Below are 18,233 nucleotides of genomic sequence, written 5' to 3'. Positions count from 1 at the left end.
TACGAATTGACATTTTTCTTTCTGCTTGGGGCAAGACTTTGCCATTTCTTCCATATAGATCGTCTCTCCACTACACCCGCATCCGTCGTAGCATGTAACTTGATGGTAGGAGCAGCTGGTGATATGGTCTTGTTTTTGACGATTTTCTCCTTTCCAACTGCATCCTTCCTTAGTACATTTGATTTGTATTTTATTCAATAGAATATTTAATGCTACATTGACATTGAGGCCTTCGTCAGCGGTTCCAATTTCTTTCCTGCACGAAGGGCACTTTACCGGAGGCCGGCTTTTTTGGTACAGATTTCTCTAGGCATGTCTTGGCAGACTGTATGGCCGCAGGACAAGGAAACTGGTCTGTACATAAGGTCTTGGCTAGTTAAAAAATAAAATGAAAGTAAGATTGAGTTCCTTAAATTTTATATTTAGTTGTCGAAACAATTGAATGTGGTTTAGTATCGTTTAAACTGAAATACATTTATGAGAAATATTCTTACAATAGTATTTTGTTGTCGTCGTCGTCGTTGTTACTTTTAAATACACAAAATAAACGGAACAATGTGGTCCTTAAATGGTTTTCCATATTAAAAATAATTATTAACAAACAATATATAGTTAATAAAAAGCGCGTAAATGATATAGTGGTAAACGTAACCTACCATATAGGACAGAAATAGAAGTTTTCCGTATGTTGTCCATCAACAAGCTTGAATGGAAAAGCTCCCATTCCCGTCATTTTTATACATATAAGATAATAAAAACAGATCGCTTGCGAGTATCACAACGACAGCTTTCAGGAGTTAACAAGAAAGAAAATCAACACAAAGTCAACTGCGTCACTTATTTAGTCAATGTGTTGTCAATGGAAATGTTAACTTGAGTGAAATTCCTTTAGGTGTTTTAATATGACGACCACATTTCAAGAATCACACTGTGATTGATTGTTTCTTTTATTCTTTTATTTAACTTAAATCATCTTCATTTAGTAGTTTTAACTTTGCCCTATTTCCGGTGTTGTATTTAAGCTAGTTTAAATTGTCCTAGTGAAAACACAGCCATTAGTCTATGTGTCACATCCGGACGATTTTTAATATACCTCGAACTTTACCAATATGTACGGTAGTATTTATCCGGAAGTAGCACAGGCTAGGGAAAAACCGTTAATACATATAGCACGTCTTACAAGCTATTTTGTTATTTTAGTTCCTGGCTTACTTAGTTCGTTAATGATTGTTTTCGAATTATGGTGGGCTAACATTGACTTCTTGTGCTAATATGTAAGGGTATTTGTGTCTAATCCACTAGTCATCAAGTGGTGAATTTAAATGACCGCCTCAACGGGGGTAATATCGTGTGTAGATATAATGAGGACGCGAAAATTTTAGCAAATAAATATATACAAAATAATATATCATACACGCACACACACAAAAAAAGGACAAACAGTGTAGGTTTTTTGTATATATGTGTGTGTATATATATATGTAGGTTTTTTTGTTGTACATATAATATATATGCTTTTTAAAAGATTAACCGCTGTTTTAACGTAACATAGAGGAATTTCATAACTGTTTTATTGCTCGCCAAAGAGGTGTTTTGCCAATTATATGCCGAGTCACTTGACAAATATATATATAAGTTTTGTCAGTGCGGTTTACTTCAGCTGGCCTTAGATTGACAGCGGTGCGGAATAGTTTCCGGTTGCTTGTCCATGCTTAATTAGACACTACTTTTCATTGTGAAGATACTTCATAAGCTTGTTAGACTTTTCTCGAGTATTATACCATAGCAGCAACATCTTCTTCTCCTCGGTCGAATGCTCTTAACAGGTTGATGTAAAAATTAGTAATCTTAGCAGTTATTACAAAATTCTCACAAAAATCGAGATAATTGATTACCCTGCAGTTCGTCGAATACTTATTTTCACCCCAGAATTTGCTGAGGATAATGTCTAAATTATACGCGAAATAGAACATGTATGGAGTCAAGGGAATCATATCACAAACTGTGGTACGCTTTTCATTGGACAATAGTGTGCTTTACAAAATAATCACAAGCTTCCGTCGTGATACACCCGTGATAATTAACGGAATTTACATAACTTAAACAACAAACAAGCATTCATTAGAAATATCTTTAATTATCTAAAGCTCCTTATGTTGAATACAATATCTTTTCCCAACAATTTTTTATTACAATTAAGTGTCACTCTGTACCTTGACAAAAGTGAAAAAAACAAAAAAAAAACAACACAATTTTATACCTTATATGACAACTTTCGATATCATTAACAAAAACGCCTTGGTCAGTCAAACGATTACACTTTTGAAGATTTCTTTTCGTACCTTTTTTAATGAAATCTTTCAGTCTTATTTGCAAATAGAATTCTCATTTGAAGGCTTTCTTAATAATGAATGAAATCTAGAATAAATACTTTAAGAGTGTCAAATATTTACGCTTATTTCAATAAAATTAGTCACCTAAAAAGCTATAAAGCTGAGGCCGACAAAGATTCATGTTACAAAGATTCATGTTACACGTTCAACCGCTTGACAGCTGTTCATGGACTTTTTTTATTGTTGTTGTTGTTTTTTTTTTTTTGCTGTAATTTTTATTTATTTATAAATAATGGTCCGCCGTCCGCCGTCCGCTTCCACATTATACGGCTGCACCCGTGTAGTATCTATTGCCCAAATGATAAAAAAAATTGTGAAAATGTAAATAACATGGATAGCACTGGCGGAAACCTATACGTAAAGATATCAAAGAAAGGCTAAAATAATTCTGTCACAAGACGCTCAATCAGGCAGGTATACTATAGGTATAAGAGGAACTACGATATAAAATAAATATTGCGAGTAATTATACTGAGCATATCGCGAAGCCGCAATTGGATCACAATGGCTGGTGGGTGATGCAAATTTATGACACCTACAAAATTTCCGATCTCAATATCCTTATTAAAACAAAGGGGCTTTCATTTATTGATCCGCGAGCGATTTGATATGTATATCTTGTCGGGGACATCGTCATTCCTATTAGGTCATGGAGGAGAACATGTCAAGCTCTTCGTCGGACGAAGGAAACGAGTCTATGACTTTTCTAAACCCGCGGACCAATGCAGGCAGGATGATTTTCAAAGAGTTTGTGTTTTTAAAAAAGTTGGAATCGTGTATCCCTAGGGGAGGAGACTGGACGGAACTGCAGTATGAAGGAAGGGTTAGAACCATCGGCGTATTACCTGGATACACGGCACAACAACTACAAAGCCAGTTAGAACAGAACATCCCTTTGCTGCGTAACGTCGATCTTAGCAGGTATGTAAGGATTGCTTCCAATCTAATTCAATTCTTTCTTTAATTTATTTGTTTATTTTTTTTTGTAGGATAAAGTTGTACCGATCAACGAGTAGAGGCAATGTCATGGAAAAATGGCAGTTGGTTTGCCAAGAGGCGCCGACCTGATAAGGTTATTCAGAGGCACTAGGTCGAAGAAGGTTTTTCTCTACCAAAGTCGCCGCCATGCAAGAAGAAGAAGAAATGGTACCGATAATGTTGTTGTGACTGTTTTTAACGATCAAATTCAGTTTGTAAGTTAATTCTCCTTGTTTTGCAGATGGTCAACGTCAGTCGCATTCTGGCTCGCGTTCGCGATCACGTTCCCGTTCGCGGTCCCCCTCTCCGCGTCGCACCATGGACATTTCTCATGATGGTAAACTAGCCTTTTGTTTCATCAATATGTATATATCCTTCTCTATGATTAGTTCCATTAATATCTTACTGAGTACCGTATGAATGTTGGTTCCTAAATGTTAAAGAATCTTTGTTTGTGCTTTGGATGATTTTTTAAATTGTTTTCATTTAGATGATAACGATGAAGAGGATCCACCACCCATGCTAGGAAGACGAGAAGGTACTGAAGAAGAATTTCCAAAATGATGATGATCATATAAAGACGAGAAGATGAGATTATTTTCTCGCGATGACAAACTTACACTTTGTTTTATTGTTTTTCATTTAGTTGAGAACGACGATCCTCCATCTACTATGCTAGTAGAACGACGAGAAGGTAAGATTATTTTCTTATGATGGTAAATTAAACTTTTGTTTCCTCAACATGTATATATCTTTCTTTAAAAGAAGATATAACCAGCTAAAAAACTAGTGTGAGATGCGTCGGTGTTTTTAAGGATGCAGTAAGAGCTCCTCTTTTACTCCGACGAAGGACTAGCGTCCAAAACGTCAGTAAGTTTTTTCATCTTTTCACGCGGGTGTATTAATTACCTTTCGGTCATTACTGTATCCTTCTCTGTGTTAAGTTTCATTAATATGTTACTCGTACCGTGTTGGTTCCTAAATATTAACGAAACTAAGTCAGGTTTGTGCTTGTATTGATGAATCTTGAAATTATTGTTTTCCATTTAGTTGAGAACGATGAGGACGACCCCCCACTCTCTATGGCAATACGAGAAGGTAAGATGATTTCCCAAAAAGATTATGCAACATGACATTCCGTTCTACAACTATAAAACAAATTTAAACACTACCCTATTTATGAACTATTTGAACAATTCATTGTTTTTTTTTCGATCAGCAGAAAACGAGAACGTTTACGACGACGACGATTCCCCAATCATGTATGATGGAAATACAAGAAGAGAAAGTAAGTTTATTCGTTTTGATTATGGATTGGCCTGTGTCACATCTGGAATTTAATGCAAGACGTGACGCAGGCTACAACTCATTCAGACCGGCAGAGAGAGACAGTCACAGTCACACAAAAAGGGAAGAGTTGAATTAAAAAAAAAACACTAAACGGCCTCAAATCGCGTTGAAACTTCGCCAGAAGACTGAACAAAGTAAAAGCAACAACTGCAGCAAGTTTTTAGGCAAAATTGTGAGTTAAACATTTTATTGTCATGACTTTATCATAACTCCCATACATTTCCTTATAAACCATACAAAGGAACCTTGCTTGGGCTGCCTGTGAGACAGTTTGATGGGATATGGACCGGGAACGAAGTCATAAATTGGTTGTTTAGAGTGCATGCGCGCGAATGCAGTCATTTGGACCAAGGGCTCGTTTTTAATTTCCAGCTTTTTCCTTGTTTGCGACAAAACTCAGACTTTTGTGCTTTTAAAACCAATATATTTTAAGGTCCTTTGATTAATATACTGTTTGATTTTTAATGATTTCATTTTTTTGTTTGTTTGTTTGTTTCTATCTCCACAGATCCACAAGTAGAAAGGCCGAACGGGACGTATATAACGGAAGTCGAAGGATCTATAGAAACCCAGCAATCAGGTAAAAGAAAATCCTTATTATATAAGTATATGTAGCATTATTGCTAAGTAATTGGATAGACTTTACTTGGTAGTAGACATATATATATTTTTTATTTTGACGTTTATCAGTTCCTCAAGTACCAATAGTGGTTTCCGAAGAAGAAGAAGGACAAGAAGAGCTTTCGGAAGTATTGGAAGGTAACTGTGTCATATATCATCATTCGATGTTATTCATTGCTAAATCAATCTACCATTGTACTAATGCTCACAAAATTACCAAGCAATCAATAGTTAAAAGATATGACAACTCTTTTTTTGGTCAAATTCATCCCTCCCTCCCTCCTTCCCTCCCTTTAATTAAATTAAATGAATTAAATAAATGATAATTTATATGATCACATTAACTCCAGAACAGTCAGAGTCCATATTTAATCTGTTCATATTCTTTCACGTTTATAGTGGTTGAGGATATTGATGTAACAAATTATGCAGAAGGTAGTAGTAAATACTCCCCTATAGTATCTGTTTATATTTTAATAATAGTGTCAAGTCAGTTTTATTCACAATAGCCTTCTTGTGATTATTCATTTTAAGCTGGCGAGATTAAAGAAAATCTGAACCTGGACTGTGTTAAAGGTATTGCCAGTAATGATTACCATTATTAGTTTCATCCACGAAGCTAACAACATGAATAATTATAAGAAATAGTGAAAGGGTAAATTACTTCATACTCTACGTGGCTATGGAACTCGTATCATTAGTATTCTAGTCTGATATATCCTCATAGTTGTACGATTCTATTTCATCTCTAATTTTAGATGCTTGTGATCAGGGTGACATGTCATTGTCACTGATGTGTGAGGATGAGATGAAGAAGGCCATACACAGTATGGGAATAGAAGGATGTAGAATGCCACTATTTGTCCCCATATCATTTGATGAGGTGAGACGTTGATATGATGTTGCCTGTTTAAAGTACACAATGTAAACAAGGGGTCTGAATGGATAAATGGCAAAGGCATTTGTCCATTGCCTTTTTTATCTGCTTGTAACTATTGAAATAAGAAAAAATATTTTCAGTTACCAAAAAATGCTAGATTGGCTATTACTACCAATAACTTGAAATCTTGTTGGTGTTTGATGTACATGATGGACCTGGGATGATGATTGCATCACATGTCATTTTTATAGTATTTAAATTCAATTCAATTCATAACCTTCATACGAGCTGAATGAATCATGAACATTAGACAAAGTTAACAACGTGGTCTTCTTTGATGTCCTTGGGGTCTGCCAGCTTAAAGTTGGACATTTTACCTTTTGTTGATTTAATTTATATTATTCATTTAATTTACAGCTATGCCTACAAATGATGTACTTAGTCAAAGGATCTGTTGTTGTCATCCTTTCTCCTTCTGAACGTTCAAGGGAGGCTACAATAAGGTAAAGGTTGTAACTACTTTATTTTTAAGATTTTAAGGTTTTATCGCAAAAAAGGTTATGTCCATAGTGAGCTTTACTACATTATGTGTTATACGTGCATTTGCTGTGTATCAGGGAATCCTGGTACTGTATTACTTTGAGAAAGAAATACCAAACTTGAAATTATTTCTTGTCTCTAACATGAATATGTTTATGTATCACTGTTTACAGTTCTTTAATGAAAATTGCACAGACCAGCAGCAGCAAATTTTTGTTCTGGATAAGGGACGCAAGTGCAAAAGATGGAAGAGAAGGTTGAAAATAAATTTAGCTATTGATCATAAAAAAATTGTCGCATAATTATTCACATACATTTTCTTAAAAAACAATTTCATAAAACATATTTTCTATAAAATTGGTGATTGATATTGTTATAACATTTTATTTTCTTAGTGCGAAAAAAATATGGTTCAGGAAGAAAGGAAGATGAGATACATCTTTTTGGGCCAGCGATTGGCATGTCACCCAACCATATTTGTTACTATTCAGGTAAGAACATTTTAAAAGGAAGTATTGGTATTAAGCTGATGCAGATGGATGATTCAATTTCTAATGGTCAAAGAAGAATCAGACAAAAAAGCCATAACCGTGTAATCATTATAGTGCAGGCAGCAACGCAGGAAAATGACACCACTGGCAATTAATGTTCTAATCATTGAGTTACAATGTTATCCCATTTAATACAACTTGTCAGTGCATAGAGAATAAGATTCTTTGTTTGTTCTCTGCTCTATGTGCCGTGTGAATGACACATGGTCTGAATTGTAACGCAATAAGTTGGGTCCATCAAATTCAGTACAATTGTAAACTTGAAATTTATTTGCTACATTTACTACATTTTATTATATTCCTTTAATTTATTTATTTTTTAATGCAGGTGCATCATTACGACGTTGGTGTGACCGAAACATGGAAGATAAAGTGAAAATAATTGAGGGGCTGTGTGTTTTGGTTAATAGAGAGAGGTAAGCCAGTTCCAAGTTTATTACGTTGTACAAACTCCAAATTAACTAATCATATGTAAAACCTCAATTTATTTAGTATCTTATGCTATACAATGATGACACATTTTACTATATCACTATAGGAGCTGAGATTTGATATGGCTAAAGCAAAACTGTTGCGCTAGTTTTCTAATAGTTGTCAGTCGTTTTCCAATGCAAAATCAAACAATGAATACAAAACATTTTACAATCAAACATGTTTTTGTTTGGGTAGGTGATCAATTGTAGATAAAATTTACAGTACTTGATACATAATATTCAATTTTTTTAATTTACAGAAGACAGTTAATGCAGGTGAGAGAAGAAAAAGAAAGACAAGATGAGGGAGTATCGAGAAATGAAGAGGCAAGAAGAAGAAGAAATGAAGAAGAAATTAATGGAAGCAGAAGAAACAAAAAAAGAGGAAAGAAAAAGAGGAACAAGAAAAGCAACAGGAGAAAGAAAGAAAAGAAAAAGAAGAAAAAGTATAGCTGAATACATGATTCATTATATCAATCAAGAAACATTTGGAAACTTGTTTGAATGACTGTATCAAATATCAGAACATATTTAATATATTTTACTTATATTATTAGATACGCCAATCAAGACGTCGCAGAGTTGGACCAGAGCCCACGGGAGTAGATCAGAAGGACATGGTGACAGCAGTGGTTGTTACTCCTTTTGGGAGGTTAAAAAGGGAGTTTAAAAAGGGGGTTTATTTTCAGGTACTACAATGAATACAAAGAAAATTATTTGGTAAAGCAACTTACACTGTACTATAACATAATGCTTTATTGATTGGATTTTTTAAATTATTATTTCAGGAAGTTTATGATTGGATTGCAACTCATGAGCAGTGTTCAATTTTTTTTTCATTGTCAACATTTGACAACAATATTATCCTATTGGATAAGATTCAGAATGAGAGCCAGGGCCTCTTGTATTACAAGGAGTTGGTAAATATGAAAGAAAGTCATTTTAATTTGCTGCAGATTGCAGACAGCGGATTGTGTATTTAGTAACATTCGGTAATATCATGCAATATTTTTGCAATTTTCAGAGTAAAGAAGAAGCAGAAAAAATTTTTAGAAGCGAGGTAAGACAAAGCAAGGAATAGTATTTATTTGAAAACAAAATCTATTTGCAAATGTCAGGAAAATGTATACAAGTTTACAGTGTTGATAGTTTAAATAAAAATCTAAATGGTTTCAGGTTTCTTTTTTTGGAAGCTATGAATACGTAGATGACTTGGACAACACTGTGAACAGTAAGTGACATAAATTATTAGTATTATCCATTAATTGGGATCTTCATCTGCAAACTTCCAATTTGTTGACAATCAAATAAGAATTTGTGAATGAGAAGAGAACAATAAATAAATAATAGATACAAGGCAAGTTTTTGAACGTAGACCAATAAAACTTTCCCAACTTTCGGAATTTTGGGATATTTTGATCATTGCCATTTGATTAATAACAAACAAGATGATAAAATGCTAGTTTCCTCTGACAATTGAAACTTGGCATATCCAGTACTGCAACAAGAATGGTTATTAATTAATTACTAAATTAATTGAAGTACTGGTTTTCTAAGTACCCCCTCCCATGAATTTGGTATATACATTTGATTTAATTTTTCCCCCTTCTGCTATGTGCAGATGATGTGCCACAACATGAAGAGGTTGGCGTAGTGGGTAAGTGCAACATTTTTATGAATGTACCAGGATTTTGAGTATGTAGGATGGTTCTGGTGGTAGGGGCAAAAGGACTTCTAGAGGTGGTTAATTTGATTTTCTTTTGTTTTTTCCCTTCTGTTATGCACAGATAATGTGCCACAACATGAAGTTGGAGGCGTAGTGGGTAAGTGAAACATGTTTATGGATGTCACAGGACTTTGAGTAGGAGAGTTCTGTCTGGTGGTAGGGGAAAAAGGACTACTATAAGTGATTAATTCCTTTTTTTTTCCCCTTTCTTTTCTTTTTTATTTTTTTGCTATGCACAGATGATGTGCCACAGCATGAAGGGGTGGCGTAGTGGGTAAGTGCAGCATGTTTATGAATGACCTGTTCTCAAAACATATGATTATCTAAAATTATGAATTGGTTATATCCCTATGCCTTTACTATTTACAGAAAAGAAAAAGAAGAAGAAGAAAAGAAGAAAAAACAAAGAAAAACTAGAATAGAGTTGACATAATTAGAATACAGTTGACAATGAAATTATGAAGACGCCTTCATTCACTTTTATTTTATTTAGTAAATTTCGATAGTAGAGTGCACGCACTAAAGCCGTGAAACATTTGGAATACTAATAATAAGCCTGAAGCGAGGATGACGTTTTACCCCCGTCTCTAGACCATAATAGTTTTTGAAATTCTTTCATATTAAATTTTTTGACTCCTTAGAGAATACAAGAACAATAGTCATAATTAAAGAACAAAAGCAGTGTGAAAAGTATTATGGTCTATAGACGGGGGTAAAACGTCATCTCGCTTCAGGCTTATTAGTAATTCATACAGACTCCTTTGGTTCCTATTTTTTTATGTCTGAAACTGTAGTTAAAAATAAAAAAATGGAAATTATCAATTTTTGTTTAATATCTGAAGCGTCATGTAATATTTATAAAAGTGATATGTAACAAAATATGAAAAATAAAAGAGAGTTACATATAAATATGGATAGTCTGACTCGTGTTTGTCTGAATCGTGTATAAATGTAAAGAAAGAAAACGGAATTATAAAATGCATCTTATATATATGTATAAAGGAATTTGAGTTTTTCTTGGTTTCGTTTATGATTTTCATTCTTTTTCTTTCAAGCTTCATTTGCTAATTGTTTTTAGACCTAGTTGAATGTATTCCAGCTAGATGATTTAATTTCTTTATCTGCATAAAGTGATATACATATAGTCCGAACATCATAGACTCGGGTAATCGAAACAGTTGCGGTTTACAAAGCATTCGAGAGAGCAACTATTTATGAAAAAATTATAAAAAACATCAAAGACAGCTTGGAATGGGTACGGCACGCGCTTCATATGTCATACCAAACTTTCGCTGATGCATCTACGACGCTCGATCATTCGAACGACGCACGTTCACCCTACACGACGCTCGTTCACTCAACATCGTCCGGACCGGACATGAGCCATACGGATACGACGCTCGTTCAATGAATCGTACACGATTTGATAAACGAGCGTCGTATCCGTATGGACGTGCGTCGTTTACCAGAAACAATGAATGATCCGATCTCGATTACGTCTGCAAACGATGCTCTCTGTACTCGTCGAACTAACAAAGTTTCCGCTTTGTGGAGTTCTTCTACCGTAAGTACAGCAGTCTTTCTCGTTTTTCCTTTCTTTCCGGCTCTGAACTTTAGGTATTCTACGAATCTAATGATCCACGCAACCGCCTTCTTCAGCCTCCACCAAGATGAAAAACGCACCATCAGTTCGTCTAGAACGTTTCTTTCAGCACTTGAGGCGTAAATCTGAGCCTCTCTTCTTACCGCAGGATCATCATTTTCTAGCTCTGGAACTTCGATCAGTTTTGGCCAGTCGGTTTCCTCTTTCCACAGAAAACTTGGGCCTCTTAGCCAACGATCGTTCTTTAGCAAGGTGTCTAGCTTTAAGCCCTTTGAGCCGTCGTCTGCAGGGTTATCGTCCCTATTAACGTATCTCCATTCACATGGCTCAGATCCGCTATGGATAATCGTCAGCCGGTTTGACTCAAACGTATGAAACCGCTTATTCTTGTTGTTAATGCACTTAAGAACGGACGTAGAATCAGTCCAATAGATTACTCTGTCGAAGGATATCTCTAATTCTTCTCGAATCATCTTTGTTAGCTTCACTGAGATCACAGCTGCGGTCAGTTCCAATCTTGGTATGGATATTTCATGGATGGGGGCTAGCCTCGCCTTACCCATTACAAATGCACAGTAAACTCTCTTTTCGGTGTTTTACGAAACGAAGATAAGCAACCGCTGCATATCCTTGACGTGAAGCATCAGAGAAGAGATGTAATTCCGTAGTTTCAGGTTCTCCAAAGTCTTTAGGTGTAAAGCACCTGTCTACTTGGATTTCTTGGAGTTTCGGAAGGTCTTCTAGCCAACGTACCCATTGCTCACTTTCGTCTTCCTGTATAGGATCGTCCCAACCGAACTGCTTCCTACTAAATGCTTGTAACATCAGCTTGGCCTTCATGACATATGGAGCTATGAACCCCAGAGGATCGAAGAGGGAATACACGATGGACAATATACCTCTGCGCGTCCTCGGCTTTTCTTCTATCCTTTGCTGAATTTTCTCACCTACTTCCCAGACGAACTTGTCGGCTTCGGTGTTCCACTTCAGCCCGAGGGCAGATTCTGTTGGCAACTTCTCTAAGTCGAGATTGACGACTGACTTTGCTCTTTCTTGCTCTGGTATCGCTGCTAACACCGATCGATCGTTGCTATACCACTTCGTTAAGCGAAACCCTCCTCTTTCCAGTAGTCTTCTCAGTTGATCTGTTAACTGTATTGCTTTCTCTGTTGAGCTAGTTGACTTCATTAGGTCATCAACATACATGTTCCTTTTGACAGTGTTCACTGTTTCAGGGTCGAACCCTTCTTTATCGAGTTCTGCTGTTTTCCTCAAACAGAAGTTGGCGACACTAGGTGAGGACGGTGGCACCGAAGAGATGTTTTACCATCCGATATTCTTGCACTTCTCTTGAGAGATCTCCATTGGGCCACCAGAAAAATCTTAAAGCGTCACAGTCTTCCGGCTCCACTAAGACCTGATGGAACATCGATTCTATATCGGAAACCAGTCCGACCTGATCTTGTCTGAATCTGCTTAAAACGCCCACCAAATTATTGGTCAGGTCTGGACCCTGAAGCAATTGTTGATTCAGGGATGTCCCTTGTTGTTTCGCCGCGCAGTCAAACACGACCCTGACCTTCTCCGGCTTCAATGGATGCGTTACCGGATGGTGTGGTAGATACCAGATGGGTCTCTCTTTCACCATCAGTTCATTCTCAGGCACCTTTTGAGCGTGACCTTTACTCACATACTCGTCCATGGTCGCCTTGTACTTCTCAAACAAGACTTTGTCCTTCAATAGTCTCTTCTTTAGAAGAAGACATCTCCTTTTGGCCATTTCTCTGTTGTTCGGCAAGTAAGGGGGTTGGTTGCGCCATGGCAGAGCAACTTGGTAGTGACCGTTCACTTTCTTTAACGTGTTTTCCATAATTTCTAAGGCAGCTCGATCTTCTACGGAAGCAGTTACTTTGTTACTGACAGTTGAATCCCCGAAGTCTGTCTTCCACAACCTCTCCAGTTGTTGCTGTGTCTGTTCCTCCTGTATTTTACGTTCCGTCTCTTCGACTTGAGAGAGCCGCAGTTCTTGATCAGCAGTATATTCTGGTGTCTTTTCAAGCTCACTGTTCTGCAATAAGTTCTCTGACCTAAGCCTTTCCCCGAATTCCTTAACCTCTAATTCAGCTCGATCACGGTGGTTGTCAGAGGTTTCAATCAACCGCACTAGGTGTGTAGAAAAACTTCCGCTTTCTTTCATTCCTCCAACAGGACCCATCACCGTCCAGCCAAGACTGTAGCGAATCGCTATTGGCTCATCTTCACCTCGTGCTCTGCATTCTAAAGGCACGAACAATCCTGGTTTCTCCTTGAGGCCGATTAACAACATTACTTTTTTGATTTCCAGTTCTTTGCAATTTACATCCTTAAGGTGTGGCCATTTACTTAAGTTTTCGGTTCTTGGGATACAATCATCAGAAATCGGAATTTCTTTGATTGTTCTGACTTCAGACAAACTCGATGGACGTCGTCTCGTCCATAGACTTTACAACTAAGTCTACTACCTTGCATTGCATGTCTTTAGTTCCTGTCATGCCAGTCAGCTTCATACTACTCTTCTTGCTTTCAATCCAAGCTTGATACTTAACTCTTCTTGGCATAGTGTCACTTCTGAACCGCTATCGAGTAGGGCATACGTTTCTACTGAAGTTCCTCCTTCCTTTGCTTGGACCTTGACAGGTACGACTCCCAGGCACACCTGCTTCTCTCCGGCCCCTGTCGCTGCACTCGTCCTGGAGTTCTTGCTTCCGCCGACTGCTTTACTATCGTTTCCGGCCCCAGTTTCATTGTCCATGGGCGTGGCTGTTTGATGTGATCTCTGCTGTTCGACCACTTCACCTCTTGAAAGGTGGTCGTTCTTACCATTCTCGTCTCTTTTCCCCTTTTCTGATCCTTCTGGATGTAGCAAGGTGTTGTGTTCGTCATTACATCCCGGGTTTTGGCATTTCAGCTCTGTCTCCTTACACATCTTAATAACATGACCGCCGTTTAAACACTTGATGCAAAGTCTATGCTTGTTCACAATCTTCTTTCTTTCTTCATAAGACAGTCTTTTAAATTTGTCGCACTTCCAGACTTTGTGCTGACCTGAACAAGCTGCACATTCTAACTTCGCCGTCCTCTCTTTGCGGGTAGCATCTTGCTTGTCATTCACATGGGTAGCTACACTTGTGGCAAATGTTGAAACTCTTTGTTGAAATCCCCTTGGTCTGACATGATTAGTTTTCTTCTCTTTTTCTCTTGAAGTGTTCATTCTCATGTCCTCTCCAAATTCATTGTTCACAAGTTTAGCTCTTTCCTTTACAAACTGAAGGAAGTCTAGAAATCTTGGTCTTGCTCCGGAGGTGATTATCTGCCCTGCTCTTTCCGTCCATCTTGCTCTGAGGAACATAGGCAATTTCTTGTTAAGTTCTCTTAGTGTACTCATGTGATTTAAGTCACTAAGATATTGTGAGCCCATACCACTCAAGGTCCTCTCTGCCACTTCTAGATGTCTGGCAAACTCCAATAGTGACTGTCCATCAGCATTTTTGATAACACTTAAACTCTCCAACTTATTTATGTGGGCTCTTGCAACAATGTGAGGCCTACCAAAGTTCTCAAACAAGGCATTTTTAGCAGTTTTGTATGCTACTTCTACTGGCAGGTTCACGCAGCTCTCTATAGCTTCTCTAGCTTTACCCTCACAATGTTGACTCAAAAGTTGCAATTTTCTGGATGCATCAGGGTTGTCTTTCTCCAGGCAAGTTTCAAAGTTATGTATGAAAGATACATACTTCATAGGATTACCGTCAAAGTGCATATATTCTATCTTGGGTGTGGCAACTACTTGGCGTAAGGCCTTCACTATCTCTTCCCCAGCATTCACATTTTGAGTTGATGGTTGTGTTGAAAAGGACAAGCTTTCTCCCAGATCCTTGTTAAATGGGTGAATTTTTTCTTTCCAAACTGACTGTGGTAAGTCAGAGTTCTCCTCAAGGGGTGATATTTGGTCAAATGAAACTCCTTTGGGTACACTATGCATTACAAATGAATCAAACCCTGACTCATTCGAGTTCTTTATTTCCCCTAGGTCTAATCCTACTGCTTGAAACTCTGGTGGAGGAGGTATTATTAGCTCCATGTCCTCCTTTGGGGTTGAAGTAATTACTGGTGGAATAGATACTTGAATATCTCCATTTGATAGATCAATTTCTCTGTCATTGCTGTGATCTTTAGGTAGTTTAGGGTCTGGTATAATGTAAATTGTAGCCCCATGACAATCTACAGGTACTGAGCTTGGCTTAATCTCAGGTTTTTTCTCCTGTGTACTGTTATTTGATATAGCCTGTTTGTTCCTGGTAGGCTTGATTGGGGTATAGGATGTAATGGTACTAATGGCTGGAATATAGTTCATGTCAAATGGACAATTATCATCTGCCTCATAGCTGATTTCAGGGGTCATGTTTACCGATATTTCTGGAGCCTTTTCCACCTTTTCAATTATATTCCAGTCGTCAATCCCCTCTTCACTCTTCTCACTAATTTCTTCGTAAATATTCAAACTCACCATTGCTCTTTCGGCTTCATTTCTTGCCTCCATTATTGCCTTTTGGTGTTGTAAATCAGCCAATTTTCGCTCTAGATCTTGTTGTTCGGTCAATTGGCGTACTTTCAATTGGGCTAATGCTACTAGCTCTTTTTTCTTCGAAATTACAGATGATCTTGAAGAATTAATTGAACGGGTACGAAAAGAAGCTTCACCGGCGGTAAATTCAACACATTCTCCTCGTCGTTTTCTTTGGCTCTCGTAATCCACTCGGTTGCTAGACGATCAACACTTACTTTTTTCGCCATATGCTCCTCATATTTTAATCAGGCTTCCTTTTTCTTCTCTTCTGAATCCAAACATGCGACATATTTTTCATGTGAATCGATAAAATTACGCCACGCGGTGTCGTACGACTCTTTGGCGGCTGTCACATTCCTTAGTGACTCGTTGTTTTCGATAAACTCTTCAAGCTGCTTTCGAGCTCTCGTCAGGGCTCCAATATAGCCCGCTGGTGACTTAAATGCAGAACATTCCCTTTCCGCTTTGGGTCCTTCTTTTTCTCGTGGGATTCTGGTTCGGATGTGTCTTTCTCCAGCAAGGATATCACTTTTTGTATCGGCTTCAGGCGACGCCATCTTTGACCTTCCAGGCCAGAAATGTAGAGACATTTCTCTCATGTATAAATCTTGTAAACCAAACTCGTAGAAGTCTGAAAACTTTAATGTGACTCCAATCACATTAGGTGTACCAATAAATCTTGTACAGTCTTAAACTCAACTATTTATTCACTCAAGGGTTTATCCTGTTACAGCAGTAGAAGTAATCTTTTAGTTGTAGACGAAATAGTAGTCGGTTTTCTGAATAAATTAAATACAAATTATTACACATTGCGCAAAGTAAACAAACAAACAAAAAAAAAAAAGCAAAAAAAAAAAGAGAAAGGACGAAAGAAATTACAAATTAAAACCTACCAGACTGTACAAATCCACCCGTATGGATATAAAGAAATACTGATAATAAACAACAATATTGAGTCCTGCAAACTCGACTCGCACGAGTTCAAATATTCACATATACTAAACCCGAACTTGACGTCACGTGACCTTTATATCACGTGCACCAGATTCGGATATGACTCGGTAGCCACAGTTTTCGATAGGGGAATCATGTTCAACAGCAAATTTCCAGCTAAAATACGTCTTTCTAGTAGTTTTCACCTCCCCCGTGCCCTTCCCCCAGCGCTGGCTCTGTGTCCCAAACAATGGCTGTGGATGTTCTATACTCCACATTACATCGTGCCTTTAAACTCTTCCATCATTCACGTTAGCACCCACCAAACTACAGAGTCTAGTAGCCAGAGCTTCAAAGTCGTTGCTTTTTTTGATTTGGGGGCTGCAGCTAATGTACCGGCTGAGAAATTAGGGATTTTCTTGGGGGAGTCCTTGCTAATTCAGCAAAATGCTCTTATAAGCAAATGTATGTGAACGCAGCAGGAACTTTGCCAATTCCTTTGGCAACGTCATTTCGTTTGGAAAACCGAATTTTCTTGACCCTTTTCGATAGGGGAATCATGTTCAACAGCAAATTTTCAGCTAAAATACGTCTTTCTAGTAGTTTTCACCTCCCCCGGGCCCTTCCCCCAGCGCTGGCTCTGTGTCCCAAACAATGGCTGTGGATGTTCTATACTCCACATTACATTATGCCTTTAAACTCTTCTATCATTCACGTTAGCACCCACCAAACTACATAGTCTAGTAGCCAGAGCTTCAAAGTCGTTGCTTTTTTTGATTTGGGGGCTGCAGCTAATGTACCGGCTGAGAAATTATGGATTTTCTTGGGGGAGTCCTTGCTAATTCAGCAAACTGCTCTTATAAGCAGCAGCAGTAAGGTCGACTCGCGATTTTCGAAAAACCCGTTCGGAATCGCGCGGGTTTTATCTGCGAAATAACGACTTTTTTTTTTTCTGTCCGCATTTTAACAATTCCTCAATAATTCCCAAATGGACCCGAAATCGACTTGCAATGGCGCGACAAGTCCATTACTGCTGCTGTGTTGGGAATTAAAGGTATCGCAAATGAGGGTTAAGAAATATGTTACATATACTATGAAAAAGGAGTGGGTTTGTCCGAAATGTAGCAAGAACTTCAATAAGAGTGGTCTTATATCTCATTTGAGGAAAAAGAAGCCATGTACTATGAAGGTAACTTGCTTAATGACACATATTGACGAGAATTCTAACAACAACGAGGATTACATAAAGGAGTTGATGAAAAAACCTCCAGTGAATCCTAAGTTCTCCTTTACTTGCTCTTGTGGGAAGCTTTACAGGTCAGAACAACAGTTTAAGATGCACCAAGATAAGTGTTTATAAAAATGTACGATATATATACGATGCATGAATGTAAAGAGTTTGCTTATGACTTCTGTATAATTTGTCTAAGATCCAAAGTTAACATACCCAAGCCCAAGGGTTTCTGGTGTTGTGGTAAGAAAATGCAAATAGAAGATGACACGTCAGCACAGTGTTACGAGTGTGGTAAGAATATTCGTAATGCCGTACCAAATGCTACCAGAGAGCAGTATTACGCCA

General features: G+C 37.6%; 3 protein-coding genes across 4 annotated transcripts; 1 reads left to right on the top strand and 2 right to left on the bottom strand.

Annotated features, from left to right (window-relative positions):
* Positions 1 to 5,058: 5,058 nt before the first annotated feature.
* On the top strand, positions 5,059 to 8,706 carry LOC148913028 (uncharacterized). Of its 2 annotated transcripts, none has more exons than XM_089026929.1 (12): positions 5,059 to 5,301; positions 5,412 to 5,480; positions 5,742 to 5,777; positions 5,877 to 5,918; positions 6,101 to 6,225; positions 6,640 to 6,725; positions 6,936 to 7,018; positions 7,158 to 7,253; positions 7,642 to 7,729; positions 8,047 to 8,232; positions 8,344 to 8,475; positions 8,575 to 8,706. In XM_089026929.1, the coding sequence occupies exons 5-11, from the start codon at positions 6,121 to 6,123 to the stop codon at positions 8,390 to 8,392; spliced, it is 693 nt and encodes a 230-aa protein (XP_088883055.1). In that variant the 5' UTR covers positions 5,059 to 5,301; positions 5,412 to 5,480; positions 5,742 to 5,777; positions 5,877 to 5,918; positions 6,101 to 6,120; the 3' UTR covers positions 8,393 to 8,475; positions 8,575 to 8,706. The 2 variants fall into 2 exon arrangements, with proteins under 2 accessions (XP_088883055.1, XP_088883056.1); XM_089026930.1 differs by having other exon boundaries at positions 5,742 to 5,780.
* A 2,210-nt stretch (positions 8,707 to 10,916) lies between these two features.
* On the bottom strand, positions 10,917 to 11,588 carry LOC148913027 (uncharacterized). The gene has a single exon (XM_089026384.1). It carries the CDS (start codon positions 11,586 to 11,588, stop codon positions 10,917 to 10,919), a length of 672 nt encoding a protein of 223 aa, XP_088882510.1.
* Positions 11,589 to 11,670: 82 nt separating this feature from the next.
* On the bottom strand, positions 11,671 to 12,410 carry LOC148913026 (uncharacterized). Its single transcript, XM_089026383.1, has one exon. The coding sequence runs from the start codon at positions 12,319 to 12,321 to the stop codon at positions 11,671 to 11,673; it is 651 nt and encodes a 216-aa protein (XP_088882509.1). The 5' UTR covers positions 12,322 to 12,410.
* Between the last annotated feature and the right edge of the window lie 5,823 nt (positions 12,411 to 18,233).

Source organism: Actinia tenebrosa, unplaced genomic scaffold (genome assembly GCF_029948245.1).
Source record: "Actinia tenebrosa isolate PJP-AT-01 unplaced genomic scaffold, QUT_ActTen_1.0 PGA_scaffold10__47_contigs__length_13832649, whole genome shotgun sequence".
Lineage (NCBI taxonomy): Eukaryota > Metazoa > Cnidaria > Anthozoa > Actiniaria > Actiniidae > Actinia > Actinia tenebrosa.
Note: the sequence above shows the minus strand (reverse complement) of the source record. Positions and strands in the feature narration are given on the sequence as shown.